Here is a 15,712-nt window from a genome sequence, read left to right on the forward strand (position 1 = left end):
ATAAGAGGAGAAACTCACCACAACAATGAAGGAAAAGGACTGACAGTATTCCATAGATTTAGTCAAACTGCTTGAGTTTGGCTTAGATTTATGCCAGTAGAACCTGTCCTTACCAAATTCAGAGATGACCCAAGATTCTACTCTGTGGTATGGGGGAAAGACATCTCGATATTTATATCAACGGCTTTACCGCAAGAGCGTCTACACCGCCCCCCGTTTCCTGTAGAAAAGACAGCTTTGCTCCTTTGAAAGCGCGGACTGCAGCACCTCCAGCCCCTTCTCCCCGCGGAACTCGCCCCGCGAAGGTTGTGGGAAGGTGGTGGGGCGGGGACTGCAGCCGCTTCTGATTGGCGTTGCCCCAAGGAAGCCCGCGCAGATTGGTTGGCGGCAGGACCCCCAACAGAGCCTGCCATGCGGATTGGCTGCTACGCAGCTGGACCCTGTTTCCGGTACCTGGGCGGGTAGCTATGGTGACTGGCAGGCGGGATGCGAAGCCGCCTCTGTGGCAGGTGGAGGCCCGCTTGGGTGCACTGCTTCCCGACCTACTGGTCTTTCGGAAGCCCCGGAGATCGGAACCCGAGCTCGCCACGGCCCAGGGAGTCCTCCTAGGCGTCCATGTGACGGGTGAGGGCGATGGCCGGCACTTCAGCCTCCTGGCCTGCGGGAGAGGCGGCCGTTGGGTCTAAGCCCCTGGAGGCCGCGACGGTTACAAACCTAGCCTCCCGCGAGCTAAGGCACAGTTTAGCTTCGTCCCGCGGCTTCCGCAGGAAACTTTGAGAGTCTTCGTTTTAGCGTGGGAAGACATCTTTTGGGATGAACCAGCTCAGCCCTTGAGCTCACCTCAAAGATGATGAAATTGAAACTCAGAGGAAAGGATTTTTACAGGACCACGCAGCGGGCTTTGAACCCGTGTCTCCCAACCCCGAGCATTTTCTATTAAGCTTTCTGTTTCAGTTATTTTATTCTTTCAATTAATTCATTCTTGGCGTCGTTAAGTATGTGCTCGCCATTGTTCTGGCCGTAGCTATCTAGCAGCCACTCCTAGAGACGTTCGTTTAACAAATACTTATTCTGTGTCAGGGATATGAAGATGGGTAATACCAGGTGCGTGTCCTCACCGTGTGAGTGATTCTCTAGCCAGACATGAGGAGGGATCCTGTTGTTTCCCATAGCCAGGCAGCTGCCTAAGAGGGTGGGGGAAAGAGCTGGCTCCAGATGAAAAGGGCACCATCTCCAGCTCCTAGAAGCAGAGAGGGTGGTCCTGTGGATTCCAGTGGCAGCGGCAACCAACCTGGCCCTTAGTAGTTTCTAAGTTACACCATGCTAATGGATAAAGGAATTACTCAGCTTGAAGAGATCTGCTTCCTTTACACCAGGCTGATGTGTGGGGAGGAAGGGGCCAAAAAGTTTAGGATTTGGAGTTAACATGGTAATTTCTGCTTTGTTGGTCAGGGTTTACAGCATTAATGGACAGGTTCAGCCTGACCTGCAAGTCGGAACGTGACATGGACAAACTGGCCCACATCTTCAGTTATTACATTAGTGACATCGTGGAGCGTGAGTGATCATTGTAGGGTAATAAGGTGTGGTGCTGGGTTCCTGAGGGTTTATAAAAGAAGGTGGTCAGAAGTACTTTAAAACAGGTACTAAAGGGTCATTCCTTTAGCATCATTCATCTTTGGTTTCTTCAAGTTGCCACTGAAAAGCTAGACCTTTGCCTATTATCTGCCATTCTACCCAGTCTTACATTCTATTGACTCATTGTTCAAAGGTGGGGCAGGAGGAGCTAATTTACTTTGCACATTTGTATTTTATTTCAAAATAAAGTGTTCTAACAATAATGTATCTCAAGTGTGTATTTAGACCAAATTTATAAAACATCTTTTTATTCTATTATTATATTTTGATCCTGTGAGGAAGGAATAGGTGTTTTCTTATTTTCTGCCATGTATTAAGCTTTTAGATATTTGCCAAATTTCCAGTATCTGGAAAAAAACTCATTTGTGCAGTACCCATGTTTTGAGTACCTACTCTGTGACATGGACTGTAATAGGTGCAGGCAGGGCAAGAACCCACTCTTGAACTTTTTGGTTAGGCCTACCCAACAGAAATTACTCTGACCTTATACCTTTTAGTACTTAGGTAACATTCTCATCCTTTACTGACAGCTCGCTATATGTTTCTGTCCATCATTCTGAGATTCACCAGAATAATTACTTTGTGGTATCTCCGTTAAGAATTTGATTATTTGACTTACCTCTTATCCTTAAGGAATACATATGGAAGGGTGTTTGCTTTTTCTCATAGGTTTGGATGAAGGGGAAGATAAAAATTCTGTTATTGTGTATGTACTCTAATACCAGCAACTGCTGAGTACTAGAAATACAGGGCAAAGTAAGACAGAGTACCCTCATTTAGTTTCCATTTTAGTGGGACAGACAATAAGTAAACAATAATTGTAGCTTCTATATTCTATTAAGGAAATAAACATAATATAGTGGTATAAAAAAACAAAATAATTTTAGGATGGGGAGTGTATGAGACAGAGTGGTCATAGAAGGCTCCTCTGAGGAGGTATTATTTAAGCTGACACATGAAGGATGAAGGGAACAGCTTGTGAAGAACTAGGGGTAAAGCATTTCCGACAGAATACCAAGTGCAAAGGTCCTGAGACAGGAGAAAGCTTGGCATGCTCTAGGAGCTAACAGAAGGCCAGTGCAGGCCAAAATGTAGCTTGCAGGGTGAAGAGTGGTTTGAGGCAAGGTTGGGGGTTAGTAGCTATGAGATCACCAAGCTCTGTAGTCCATAGTAAAGAGTTGGAATTATATATTTCTGTATAAAGGAAAACTGGAAAGGTCTAGCCGGGGAGTAATATGATCTGATTAACACTTTAAAACTGATTTTGGCTACCGTGTGGAGATTGAATGCTGGTGGAAAGTGAATTTAAGAATAGAAGCTGGAAGAGACAATTGTCCTGGAAAGATGATGGAGATTTGGTCTAGAGCAGTGGTTCTCAACCTCAGCTGTGGTTGCATGAGGAGCTTTTTGATTGTTTTATTCTTTTTTCTATATTTTGTTTTTTTTTTTTTTTTTTGGAAGAGACTGGGGTCTCAGTATGTTGCCAAGTTTGTCTTGAACTCTAGAGCTTAAAAGGTTCTTCTGCCTCAACCTCTCAAATAGCTGGGACTACAGGTACCGTACCACCTTGTCTAATTAAAACTCTTAATGCCTAAGCTTCACCCCAGGCCATTTAAATCAGAATTTCTTGAGATTGGCCCAGGAATAAGATCTTTTAAAGTTTCATAGGCAATTCCAATGTGCAGTCAAGACTGAAGATTGTTGGTGTAGAAGTATGGCAGGGGAGCTGCGTGGGGTAGATTAACCTGAAATATATTTTGCAGGTTCAACAGACAGGAGTTGCCAATACATTAAATTTCAGTGGGAAGTGGTGAGAAAAAGGACTCAGTTTTTTGGCTTTCATAAATGAATTGATCATGCCATTTACCAAGACAGGAAAGACTGAACATTGAGAAAGAAAATCAAGAATTCTGTTTTGAATATGTTGAGTTTGAGATGCCAGTAAGTCTTTCAAGTGGAGAATGAGTCCATTCAATTGGAGAATCCACCTATGATTGAGCCTGGAGCTCAGAGAAGAGATCCCTGTTAGAGATGAAAATGTGAGTTGATGGCATAAAGTGGGACTTAAGAACCGATTGAGTTCATGTTGGAAGAGCGTAAATAAAGAGAAAGAGCCTTTGGCTGAGGCTTGAGGAACTCCAGGGAAGGATTATGATAAGGGAGAAAGAACCTGAAAAAGAGACTACAAACAGCCAGTGAGGTAGGATATTGTGGTGTTCCTGAAGCCAAAGGACAGTTCGTGTCTCTAGAAGAAAGCTGCAGCTAGCTGGGTTGAAAATGACAGCTGTCAAGTCAAGTACAGTGAGGTCAGAGAAGTATTGAATTTAGCAAGATTAATGCTGTTGATGACCTTGATAATTTGAAGTAGTGGAGGTGGAAGTCAGAGTAAGCTGAGAAAAAGAATGGCAGAGAAAACACTTAAGAGTAAGAGTAAATGGGAGATGAGGAAAATATATGTAGCCAACTTTTTTGAGATTTGGGGGTTTTGTTTGTTGTGAATGTAGCAGGAAAAAAAAAATGGAGCTAATAGGCAGAAGAGAAGGTAGAGCCAAGAATATGTGGGTTATTTTTGTGTGTTTTGGTTTTGTTTTTTGCTATTGATGAGAATGTTTCAGTAGAGAGATTAGAAACAGTGTGAAGTTCTCAAGAAGGTAAAAGGGGATAAGATTCCTATCACAAATGGGGTGGCTTTGAAGAGAGCAGGAATACTTCCATTTTAGAAAAGATGTATGTAGGTGCAGATAGATTTGGGGAGAAAATGACAAGAAGGAAGAAGGAACCTGAGTCTTGGAGTGAGCAAATGGACAAGAATGACATGAGGATAAACTCAGTAGGCCATTCTTTTGACCATATATGATTCTGCCCTGATCTGGTTTATATCTGATTTTGACTCATTTTCCTCTCTCTTTCTTACTTGATTTCAGATGTTCTCTGTTTTGGAGGGGATATCCTAAATATCACAGGTATTTTTTCAGTTTTTCTAAATACTTAAAAGACTGTGAGTGAGGAAGACTATGTTTAGGTGGAATTCAGCATATTGGTTTATTTAGCATTGTTTGATTAATAGGTACTGGATACAAAGATGAGGAAGACATAGTCTGTGCCTCAAAGGATCTCCCAGTCTAATGGAAAAGCTTTGCTCAAATTAAACTCTCACATGCTTTGCATTTTTGTTTAGATTGAAGGACAGCAAAATAAGTGCCAATAAAGCATTCTTGAGAAAACTAATGAGAAACTTGGTCATTAATAGCAGAAGCTAAGCATGAGATGGGGAGGAGTCAAGATGTCCTATCTGGAGAACTCAAGATCACTAACAGCTGTATGCCCCGGAGTTGGCCTGTCTTCTTATTTAAACATAATAAAACCAGCCATCAAATTAGATATGAACTTGAACCTACTTTTTATGAACCTTTTGCTAGTACCTCTCCTCCTCTGTTAGTATACTGGTGGAAGGAAGATTACCAAAAATATCCTTAGGATCATTTAAACTTCTACCTAGTTATGTTTTTATGTACTGGATGATTTTGAGGATCTAAAGCAGTATTTTAACCTAGCATAATATATATAACCAAGAAACCTTGCCTGATAACTTACATAATATCCACACTGGGTCGGCGTTACTGGGACTTTGCCCTGGACCAAGTAAGACTAGATATTTGGTCCCCGTCAGCCTATCCTGTGTCTCTGCAGGGAACATGCTCCTGGCACTCTGGAGAGTAGAACAAAATCAACTGAGTGACATCATTACCTTGGTGGCAAAATGCAGTCTGGAGAAATTTGGAATCTATCATACCAGAGAAGGCCAGGACCTGCTGTTAAAGATAGGTAGTACCTCCTAAAAGAGTGATCCAGTTGGGCGAGGGGGAACCCACTATAAAAACCTCAAGATAAATGATAAACTGGGAAAAAAATATTTGCAATTCATATAGACAAAGGGTGAATTGCTCTACTAGGGAAAGAGCACTTAGAAATCAAGAATATGGCCGGGCGCGGTGGCTCAAGCTTGTAATCCCAGCACTTTGGGAGGCCGAGACAGGCGGATCACGAGGTCAGGAGATCGAGACCATCCTGGCTAACACGGTGAAACCCCGTCTCTACTAAAAAAAAAAAAACTACAAAAAAAAAACTAGCCGGGCGACGTGGCGGCGCCTGTAGTCCCAGCTACCCGGGAGGCTGAGACAGGAGAAGGGCGTGAACCCGGGAGGCGGAGCTTGCAGTGAGCTGAGATCCGGCCACAGCACTCCAGCATGGGTGACAGAGCGAGACTCCGTCTCAAAAAAAAAAAAAAAAAAAAAAAAAAAATCAAGAATAATACTCTTAAGAGAAAAATGGACAGAGGACGTGAGTAAATTGTATATAGACAAGGAAATGCATGTCTTTTAACATGTAAAAAGAGGATCAACATTCATAATAAGAAAAATGCCAATTGGAAGTACACTGACTACCTCTCTTACCTATAGATAGGCAAAACTTCAGGTGCTAGACAATGTACTCTGGTGAGTCTGAGGAATGAGCTTTTTCTTACTGTGAGTGAACAATAGTATCAGGGTGACTTGGCAATCTTTATTGTATTTATTTTTATTGTCTTTATTGTACTTTTATGTCAAGAAAACTAAACCATATAAAAATATATATTAAAAAGTCTTGTTTTCACTTACATACCATCTATACTATTTACTCTTACAAGTGCATTTATTCCTTAACCTCACAATCCTTCTGGACATTTATCCTATAGGTATATCTGCACACATATGAAATGTTGCGCGTGCAAGGTTATTGATTGTAATATGGTTTGTAATTTTAAAACATTGAAAACAACTTATTTATAGGAGACTGGTTAAGTAAATAATATGTATACTCAATAAGATTATCTGCAACTTTAAAAAAAATAAGATGTCTTGACATGGCAGTATCTCCAAGATATAGTTAAGTGAAAAAAAGTAAGATACAAAACAGCGTATTTAGTATGCTACCATTTGTGTAAGGAGGAAAATAGAAACACTGGAAAAATACACAAGAAACTAATAAGATTACTAATATCGGGAAAATAGTAAAGATGGGCATGTAGGTAGAAGCAAGATTTTAAAATATATATTCTTTACAGTTTAGTTTTTGAACTATGTTAGTGCTTGACAGAATCAAAAATATAACACAATATAATAAAATTAAAAGCTATATACAGAGGCCAAAGTTTCACCAACGGCAGAGTCAGGATTGGAGGGGAAGTTCAATACACAAAGCTCCTTCACAAGGGTTCAGAAACCTCTTTAAGGGCAAAAGTTGACTCCAGCTGTTCTTTTATGTTTTGAGGAGCAGTGGTAAAGAATTATATTCTGTTTTATATGGCATCTCTTTTGTCCTGCCATCTTTCATTTCTTTTGGTTTTTGTCTTATTAAGGATAATTGATACTATACATTGGCATATTTATACACTTTTGAAACCATCACCACAATAAAGATAGTGAGCATACTTATCACTCAAAAAGTCTCCTTGTGCCCCTTTGTACATTCTTCTTCCACTGCTCTCCTTCACCATCTCCAGACAGACAAAATGTCCATCTCCAGGTGTATTATATAAGAGAAGGAAATCTGGGGGAAGATTTTTTTTTTTTTTTTTTTTTTGAGATGGAGTCTCGCTCTGTCACCCAGAATGGCATGCAGTGGCACGATCTCAGCTCACTGCAACCTCTGCCTCCAGGGTTCAAGCAATTTTTCTGCCTCAGCCTCCTGAGTAACTGGGATTATAGGCACGCACCGCCATGCCTGGCTAATTTTTTTTTTGTATTTTTGGTAGAGACGGGGTTTCACCATGTTGGTCAGGCTGGTCTCGAACTCCCAACCTCAGGTCATCTGCCTGCCTTGGCCTCCCAAAGTGCTGGGATTACAGGTATGAGCCACCGCGCCTGGTTGTAAGGTATTGTTATTTTTTTGTTTGTTTTTTGTTTTTCCATTCTTTTTTTTTTATATATATATACTTTAAGTTCTAGGATACATGTGCACAACATGCAGGTTTGTTACATATGTATACATGTGCCAAGTTGGTGTGCTGCACCCATTAACTCATCATTTACATTAGGTATATCTCATAATGCTATCCCTCTCCCTCCCCCCACCCCACAACAGGCCCCAATGTGTAATGTTCCCCTTCTTGTGTCCAAGTGTTCTCATTGTTCAATTCCCACCTATGAGTGAGAATATGCGGTGTTTGGTTTTTTGTCCCGTAAGGTATTATTTTTAAAGGTTAGCTCACCTAAGACTTCTGCAGCTGAGGGCAATAACAAGATTGGCATGATGCATAGAGCCATGTGGGGATTCCAGACCCCTCCTGTTGCATAGTTTCCCAATTGAGTTTGGCTATTCTCCATTTATCTCATTTTTTCTGGATAGGTCTGTCTGCAGGTCGGATTTCCCAGGTTATTGTTGGAGATGAGCGGCAGCAACACCTCTTGGTGATTGGGCAGGATGTAGATGATGTCCGGTTAGCTCAGCATTTGGCTCAGGCAAATGAGATTGTCCTATCCTGGAACTGCTGGATGCTCTGCGAGCAGTATATGTTTGAAGTGGAAATCATGAGGGAGGATGAAGCTGTGAAGGTAGGAGGCTAGCTTCATCTATTCACATCCTGAAAAGGCCTTCCTACTACACAGGGCAATGCTCTGATAGTGTTCACGTATTGCCTGGCCAAACCAACGACCATTGGAACTCAATTTAGGAGGGAGGCTGGGAATATTCTCCTATGAAGATAGATGAGGTAGAACAGTGAGGCTGAGGAGATAAAAGGCAAACAACGGTGATCCTCAGCCTTTCTTGTGTGGGGGCACAGAATTAAGCAGTTTCCTTTCCGTAGTTAAGAGATATGCGGATCATTGACCCATTTGATTTTGATGAGCATTTTGACAAGTGCCTCGATTATCTACCACATTACCGTACAAGTGCTGGTAAGTTACTTTGTCCTTTCTACCTAAGCCCCAAATTTTAAACATTAATTTTCCACATGGCCAGGGACATTTTATTTTTCTTTTCTCAGAGACTCTAAGAACTGCACTGGAATTGGATCCACACTCTGAACTTGACCAAAAGCTGCGGAAACACATAATGAAAAACCTTTTGAAGAAGGTTATTTCCTAGTTCTTGAATCCTCGTGTAGTCTGTGTGTGTGTGTGTGTGTGTGCACGCGTGCATGTAAACAGGTGTACAATTCTAAGTGACAACTTTTTTGTATTACCCAGTTAATCTCCAGCACCCTATTGTAATTCCAGCAGATTTACCCATCTGTGCCAACATAATACGGTGATGAACATGTCTTAAACCTTTAGCTAGATTTCTCAATCCTAGAAAGTAGAAACCATATTGTTTTTTAGTTTGTTCTTCAACAATTTAGTACACTGTAAGAAGGGTATAGAGTGTATGTTTGGTAAATATAAGTTGACTGATTGTATATATATATGAATATATGTGAATTCCTTAGTAAGAGTGTAATGACTAATGGATGTGTCAAATTAACTCTTAGAGAGTAAATCTTGACAGATTTCTTCAGTGAATTCTGCCTAGTCAGTTTTAATTCCAAGTGCATTGGTTTGTATATCTTCTATACTGAATTTTCTTTTAAGTTTTTGCTGAGACCCTTAAGTTATTTTCTAATATATACCATGAAATACATAATTAAAAATGCCTGAACATGATGCTGATAGTTGAAAATACAGGTAGGTAATTCAATGTGTCTTTACAGATTGATGAAGGCCAGCCTGTAGAGTATGTATCTGAATTCCGTACGGTGACTCTGGTTTTGGTCAGCCTAGAGTTCCACAAGACAGCTTGGATGTTGCATTTGTGTCATCTTATCCAGGAGTCTGCCTTATACATCTCCACAGTCATTGAGAAAGGGGGTGGCCAGCTGAGTCGGATCTTTATGTTTGAGAAAGTAAGTACAAGGGAACTTGACCCATCAGCATTAAAGGTGAGTGTGGAGTGATGATCTCCCACATAACACAAGTGTAAGTCAAATCCCCTGCTACTTATTTTGTAACAAGCTATATTACATTAAAACTTCAACTAATGTTAGTTAAGGAATGGGATGTTCTTGTTAGTTTAATTTTCAGGGTTGCTGAGGGTTACTCTCCATGTCATTTTTTATTGAATTCTTATTGAAGAATCCTTGTGAAGCATAAAGAATGTTTTTCTGGTTCTATTAGTAAAGCAAATGTAATCAGGTCTTTCTCAGATAATTAAGGATCTTGAAAAAAAGCAGAATCTTAATACTTGACATTGTAAGTGATGAAAATGTGGACAGATAGACTTAGCTCAAGGTATATACTAGAAATTAAATTTTGAAAAGTTCTTGATAGCAATTTTCTTGTGTTTTAAATTTCAGTTCTTTGAATAGTTAAATCAAGATTTTTTTAAATGTCTACATTGCTGGCCAGGTGCGGTGGCTCACGCCTGTAATCCCAGCACTTTGGGAGGCCAAGGCAGGCAGATCACGAGGTCAGGAGATCAAGACCATCCTGGCTAACACGGTGAAACCCTGTCTCTACTAAAAATACAAAAAAAATTAGCCAGGCGTGGTGGCGGGTGCCTGTAGTCCCCGCTACTTGGGAGACTAAGGCAGGAGAATGGCATGAACCCAGGAGACGGAGCTTGCAGTGAGCCGAGATCGCGCCACTACACTCCAACCTGGGCTACAGAGTGAGACTCCATCTCAAAAAGAAAAAAAAAAAGTCTATGTTGCTGTAGCCCAGAGTTTCCATTTTATGAATCATGTAGAATCCTATATTTCCAACAGGAGAATGGTCAAGGATAGGGTCTGGGTTCATTCAGGGGAGCTGGTTTAGTTTAGGCAAGCCATATTCCTTTCCCAGGTAAGTGTCTCATTTCTTTGTTTGTCATGTATCCCAGGGCTGCATGTTCCTCTGTGTTTTCGGCCTTCCTGGTGATAAGAAGCCAGACGAGTGTGCACATGCCCTGGAGAGCTCCTTCAGCATCTTTAGCTTCTGTTGGGAGAATCCTGCTAAGACCAAGTGAGGAGGAAGGTGGGGCAGAGAGGAGCTTCTCAGGCCCCAGGGGCTCTTCAGGCAGGGTAGGAGGCAGTAACAAGTGGCAGGGATTCAAGTAGTCCAGAATTTGCCTAATGTGAAGGGAACATGCTAAGGAAAGTGAGCAAACAAGATCTATTAAGAAATCACCAGATACAGATCTCTGTACTGAATACCCAGGGGAAATAAAGATACATTCCCATTCAGCGGGTCAGGAAAAGGGGAGAAACAGAACAAACATACCAAGATTCGAGAACACTGCAAAGGAACAAGCAAATGTGTAAATTAATACGATGCAAATAACATCCCTGTGGAGAGGATACAGAATAAAGGCTGCCTGTCTACAAGAGAGAGTATGAGAGAAGTTGTGGAGAAATTACCTAGATAGAAAGGAACCATAGCTGGTTAGCGCTCTCTTGGCTTTCATTCTGGGTCTTTCACAGATCTTATTGCTTTTTCTGGCCCTTACACTGAACTGATCTCCCTCTTCCACATCCACCCCTCACCGAACCACCTTTCACAAAACCTAACCCAGATGAAGGTATAGAAAAATCTATTTTCCCACTAGTTGCATTATGATAAAGTTGGTTGGAAGTTTTCGATTGACTTTTTAAAATAGAAAGCTATGGAGAAAGTGTGTACATGAATGAATTTTTAAAATAGTTACTTCCAGTGTTAACATTGAATCAGATTGGTTTGCTTGCCATAACTTAATTCAAAATGGATAAAAATTGTATCAAACATGTAAATAGTGCTTTAACATTTATAGAATACTTTAGTATATGCTACCAATGTGAAAATTTGTATCCCTCTTTATTTTTTGCTGTTTTTTAGAGACAGAGTCTCGCTCTGTTTCCCAGTCTAAAGTTCTGTGGAACAATCACGGCTCACTGCATCCTCAACCTCATCCTTCCAAGTAGCTCAGACTATAGGCACATGCCCCACACTGGGCTATTTTTTTTTTTTTTTTTTTTAGTAGAGACAAGGTCTTGCTATGTTGCCCAGGCTGGTTTCGAACTCCTGAGCACAAGTGATCCTCCCACCTCAGCCTCCCAAAGTGCTGGGATTATAGGTGTGAGCCACCATGCCCAGCCCCTCTTTTATATATTAAGGAAATTAAGGTCACAGAAGAGAAGTTACTAGCATATAGCAGAGCTTTTAATGAAACCCAGATCTTCAGTCTTCAAATCCTGTGTTGTTTCATTACTTATCCCCCAGCTGCCTCTCATAAAATGCAAATGCTCCCCAAAAGAATCACATATGCTATTAATGTGATATAATTATAGATACACACTCATAGAATGTTAATATTGGAAAGGAATTTAGAGATTATCTGATCCAAGCCTTATTTTAGAAATAAGAAAGATGCTACAGTTGCTTAATAGATACTCAGACTCTTTGCCCAAGGCAAATACATGTTAACACTGTTAACACTTATTTCAGGTTTGGTGGGATCTGCAGATACTCCTACATCCTACCTCCCAGTCTTATCTCTAGTGTGGATATGCTGGGCAGTGTTAGTCAGGGTTCTCTTAGAGGGACAGAACTAATATATATATATAGTTACATATAATTATATATGTTATATATTATATAGAACATATATATATAAGTATTAACTTACACAACCACAAAGCCCCACAATAGGCTGTCTGTAAGCTGAGGAGCAAGGAGAGCCAGTCCGAATGCCAAAACTGAAGAACCTGGAGGTCGATGTTTGAGGGCAGGAAGCATCCAGCATGGGAGAAAGATGTAGGCTGGAAGGCTAGGCCTGTCTCCCTCATTTCACATTTTTCTGCCTGCTTTATATTCATTGGCAGCTGATTAGATTGTGCCCACCAGATTAAATCTGGATCTGCCTTCCCCAGCCCACTGACTCAAATGTTAATCTCTTTTGGCAACACCCTCACAGAAACATGCAGGATTAATACTTTCAATCCTTCAATCAAGTTGACACTCAGTATTAACCATCACATGGACCATCCCCTCCAGTGATAGTCTGTTCTGTTCTTGAAGTTTGTATTGCCCTGTGGCCTTCAAGGATCCCACCCTTGGCCCTTACTCTTAAAAGAGTCATTTCTTTGGCCTTTAGAGACTGTCTTACAATGCCCTTAAGAATGTCTTCTGTCACTCTTAGGCTGTAACTTGGTCATTTCCATCTTATTTAGTTTAGAATATAATAGATGTTAAGAACTAGATGGGGTATTAGAGTTCATAAAATTTGACCTCTTTAAAGAAACTAAGATCCAGAAAGGTTATGCTGGTAAGCCAAACAGATGTCAAAGCCTCAAAGCTAAGTTTCAAGGTCAGTGATTTTTTCCTTGAAGATAATTACCAATTCAGTATCTCCCGAAGTGTGTTTGTTAGAATGTTATTAATCCCTTAATATGCTCATGAAAAAAGAAAAGATTTTCATGACCAAATATGTCTGGGAAGTGACGCAAATTATATTTCCTTCTTCAAGGTTCACAATGAACATTAACATACCAAAGGTTCTGAGTAGTGTTATGGGAAAGAGATGTGTTATATTTAGTTTTAGTCAGCATTTCCCAAATTTACTTAGTCATCAAACACTTTTCTCCAGAAAGACCTATAAACATCCAGAGGAACTAATGTTCTAAGGAAGATAATTTTGGAAATGCTGAGCAGATGCTAAAGATTCAGAGGTACCTACATGGCCTCGGTAGCAGATACCATTGCTCATTTCTCTCTGCATCACATCAGCTCTCAGACCCAAAACTACTTTCCATGTCTTCTTTTTCAAAGACCCTGTTCACCTTGAGACATCCTCTGAATTCCTCTTTCTAATCTGAGAAATAGCTTCAGCTTTTAGCTCATTTAGAGGAAAGATGATTCCCTGAGTATTTCCTCAGGATATTTTTGATACATAGGGAGTGCAGTCTCAGAATGTCATTATTATGGTTTTTCAGTACCAGAAATACTTTATATACAATTACATGTATCAAATAAAGAGTATATTCTTTATCAATGCAGAAAGGTTTTAAAGGAAAGAAGGAATATGGATTGCTGGGAAAAGCAAGGAGGAATAATAAAGTATAATAGAAAGAAAAAAGAAATAAGAAATAACTAAATGATAAAAGTATTATTTGTTGATGATTGACTTGTTAATAGCTGAATTTCTGGCATGCATAAATGCATTCATTCAACAAGCATTCCTTGGACACACTTATGAGCCAGGCACTGTGCTAGGTGCTATGGACATAAAGAGAAGTCAGATTTTACCAGTTCAGCTAAGTAAACAACTAACTTTAATAAAACGAAATTGAAGTACAGAAATAAAATGCTATAGGAATTACAACAATGTGCTATGGGAAGAAATGGTTAATTGTCCCCAGAGGCACCAAAGAAATCTTGACTATAAAGATGACTTTTGAGACAGGTTGAGAAGAAAAGTAGTTCAGCAAATGGAGAAGATGGGAAAGGGTATTTAGGCAGAGGAAGCATCATGAAATATTAAAAAATTTTCAGTCTTGCTCTTCATATGGCAGCAGAACTGACAGCATGGTCTTCTTGTCTTAAGTGTCTCTTTTTTTCACCCTGGGGGCAGTGAGCTGAGTAAATGAATGGTAAGAGACTTTTTTTTTTTTTTTTGAGACAGAGTCTCACTCTGTTGCCCAGGCTAGAGTACAGTGGCGCAATCTTGGCTCACTGCAACTTCTGCCTCCTGGGTTCAAGCGATTCTCCTACCTCAGAATCCCTCAACTAGGATTACAGGCACACACCACCACGCCCGCTAATTTTTATATTTTTAGTATAGATGGGGTTTCACCATGTTGGCCAGACTGGACTCTCGAACTTCTGACCTCAGGTGATCCCCCCACCTCGGCCTCCCAAAGTGCTAGGATTACAGGCATGAACCACAGCACCCAGCCAAGAGCCCTTAATCCTGTCTTTTGAGGAAGATAAATAATTTTGATTGCTTAGGAGATAATAGTGTTAACATGATTGCTACTATCATGTTCTCTCTGAACCACTGAAAATTGTTTATAGATTTAATATGAGAGTATGCCTCATTGCATATCTTTCTCCACCTGCATATCTTGTTACCTGTCACATGAAATTTTCATGTCAGTGAGTAAATCTACTTATTTTGTTATGTATGAATTGCTCCTTGCCACCTTTGGGCTTTTGCCTCACCTAGAACAGTATATGCCCTCTTTTAAAATAATTCATATATCTAACACTCTTCCGTCCCTAGAGAGGTAAGACTACTTCTCCCATTACCTCTCTCTACTCCAAACACCTCTGTTCACGTCTGTGCTGTAGCCATCTTGAAGTACTTAGTTTTGCATGACCACACAAGGCATCTCAAAGCCTTTACCTTTTCCCACCAGATAGTACCATTCCCCCACTTTATCAGTTTCTTCAACTTTCAAGGTCCAACCAAATGTCCTCTCCTTTATGAATACTGTATCTACTCTTCAGTGTGAATTAGTGCATCTGTTCTGTTTGCTCTGCTAATGTCAGTCTCTAATATGGAGTATTTGTCTTGGTAATATATAAGTATCTCTTCACCTCCCTCAAACCTACCACCCTCCTCCCCAAACTTAACTTCTCTAGGGCAGGATATTTTAAATATCCAGCCAAGTACTCAGTACTTTGCACACTTCTCAGTGCTTAGTGAATGAAATGAATGTATGTATGCATGAATGAATTTTTAAAATATTACTTATTAAAAAAATTTTGTTCTAAATGTAAATTTACTTCAGAAAGCCTTCTGTCTGCAGTCCTGACATTCTGATTACTCCTTAACTATGACATTCTAGCATTATTTGATCCATTAACCCTGTATTGATACCTCTTGATCTACTTTCATTTTTCGGTTTTATCTGAGGCAATATGGTATAGTAGAAATAATATCAGTCTAAGAGGCAAGAGGCCTGGATTCTCATTCTGACTCTACTGTTGGTTTTTGCTATATAAATCTGGGAAAGTTAACCCCTTCAATTTTTTTTTTCTCAAATGGTATTTAAATATTTTCCTTACCCCAGGTGTAAATTTTTTTTTTTTTTTTTTTTTTT

General features: G+C 40.2%; 1 protein-coding gene across 1 annotated transcript in view; it reads left to right on the plus strand.

Annotated features, from left to right (window-relative positions):
• Positions 1-360: 360 nt before the first annotated feature.
• The window catches only part of LOC108528301 (adenylate cyclase type 10-like), a 23,400-nt gene continuing 8,048 nt past the window's right edge, over positions 361-15,712 (plus strand). Inside the window, exons 1-9 of the mRNA XM_017870034.1 lie at positions 361-624; positions 1,453-1,557; positions 4,563-4,601; positions 5,329-5,463; positions 8,026-8,231; positions 8,486-8,576; positions 8,666-8,754; positions 9,368-9,559; positions 10,534-10,655. Coding sequence (XP_017725523.1) covers positions 468-624; positions 1,453-1,557; positions 4,563-4,601; positions 5,329-5,463; positions 8,026-8,231; positions 8,486-8,576; positions 8,666-8,754; positions 9,368-9,559; positions 10,534-10,655 — 1,136 coding nt within the window. The 5' untranslated portion in view covers positions 361-467. The remainder of the gene's footprint in view (positions 625-1,452; positions 1,558-4,562; positions 4,602-5,328; positions 5,464-8,025; positions 8,232-8,485; positions 8,577-8,665; positions 8,755-9,367; positions 9,560-10,533; positions 10,656-15,712) is intronic.

Source organism: Rhinopithecus bieti, unplaced genomic scaffold (assembly GCF_001698545.2).
Source record: "Rhinopithecus bieti isolate Rb0 unplaced genomic scaffold, ASM169854v2 scaffold_4553, whole genome shotgun sequence".
In the NCBI taxonomy this organism is placed as follows: Eukaryota; Metazoa; Chordata; class Mammalia; order Primates; family Cercopithecidae; genus Rhinopithecus; species Rhinopithecus bieti.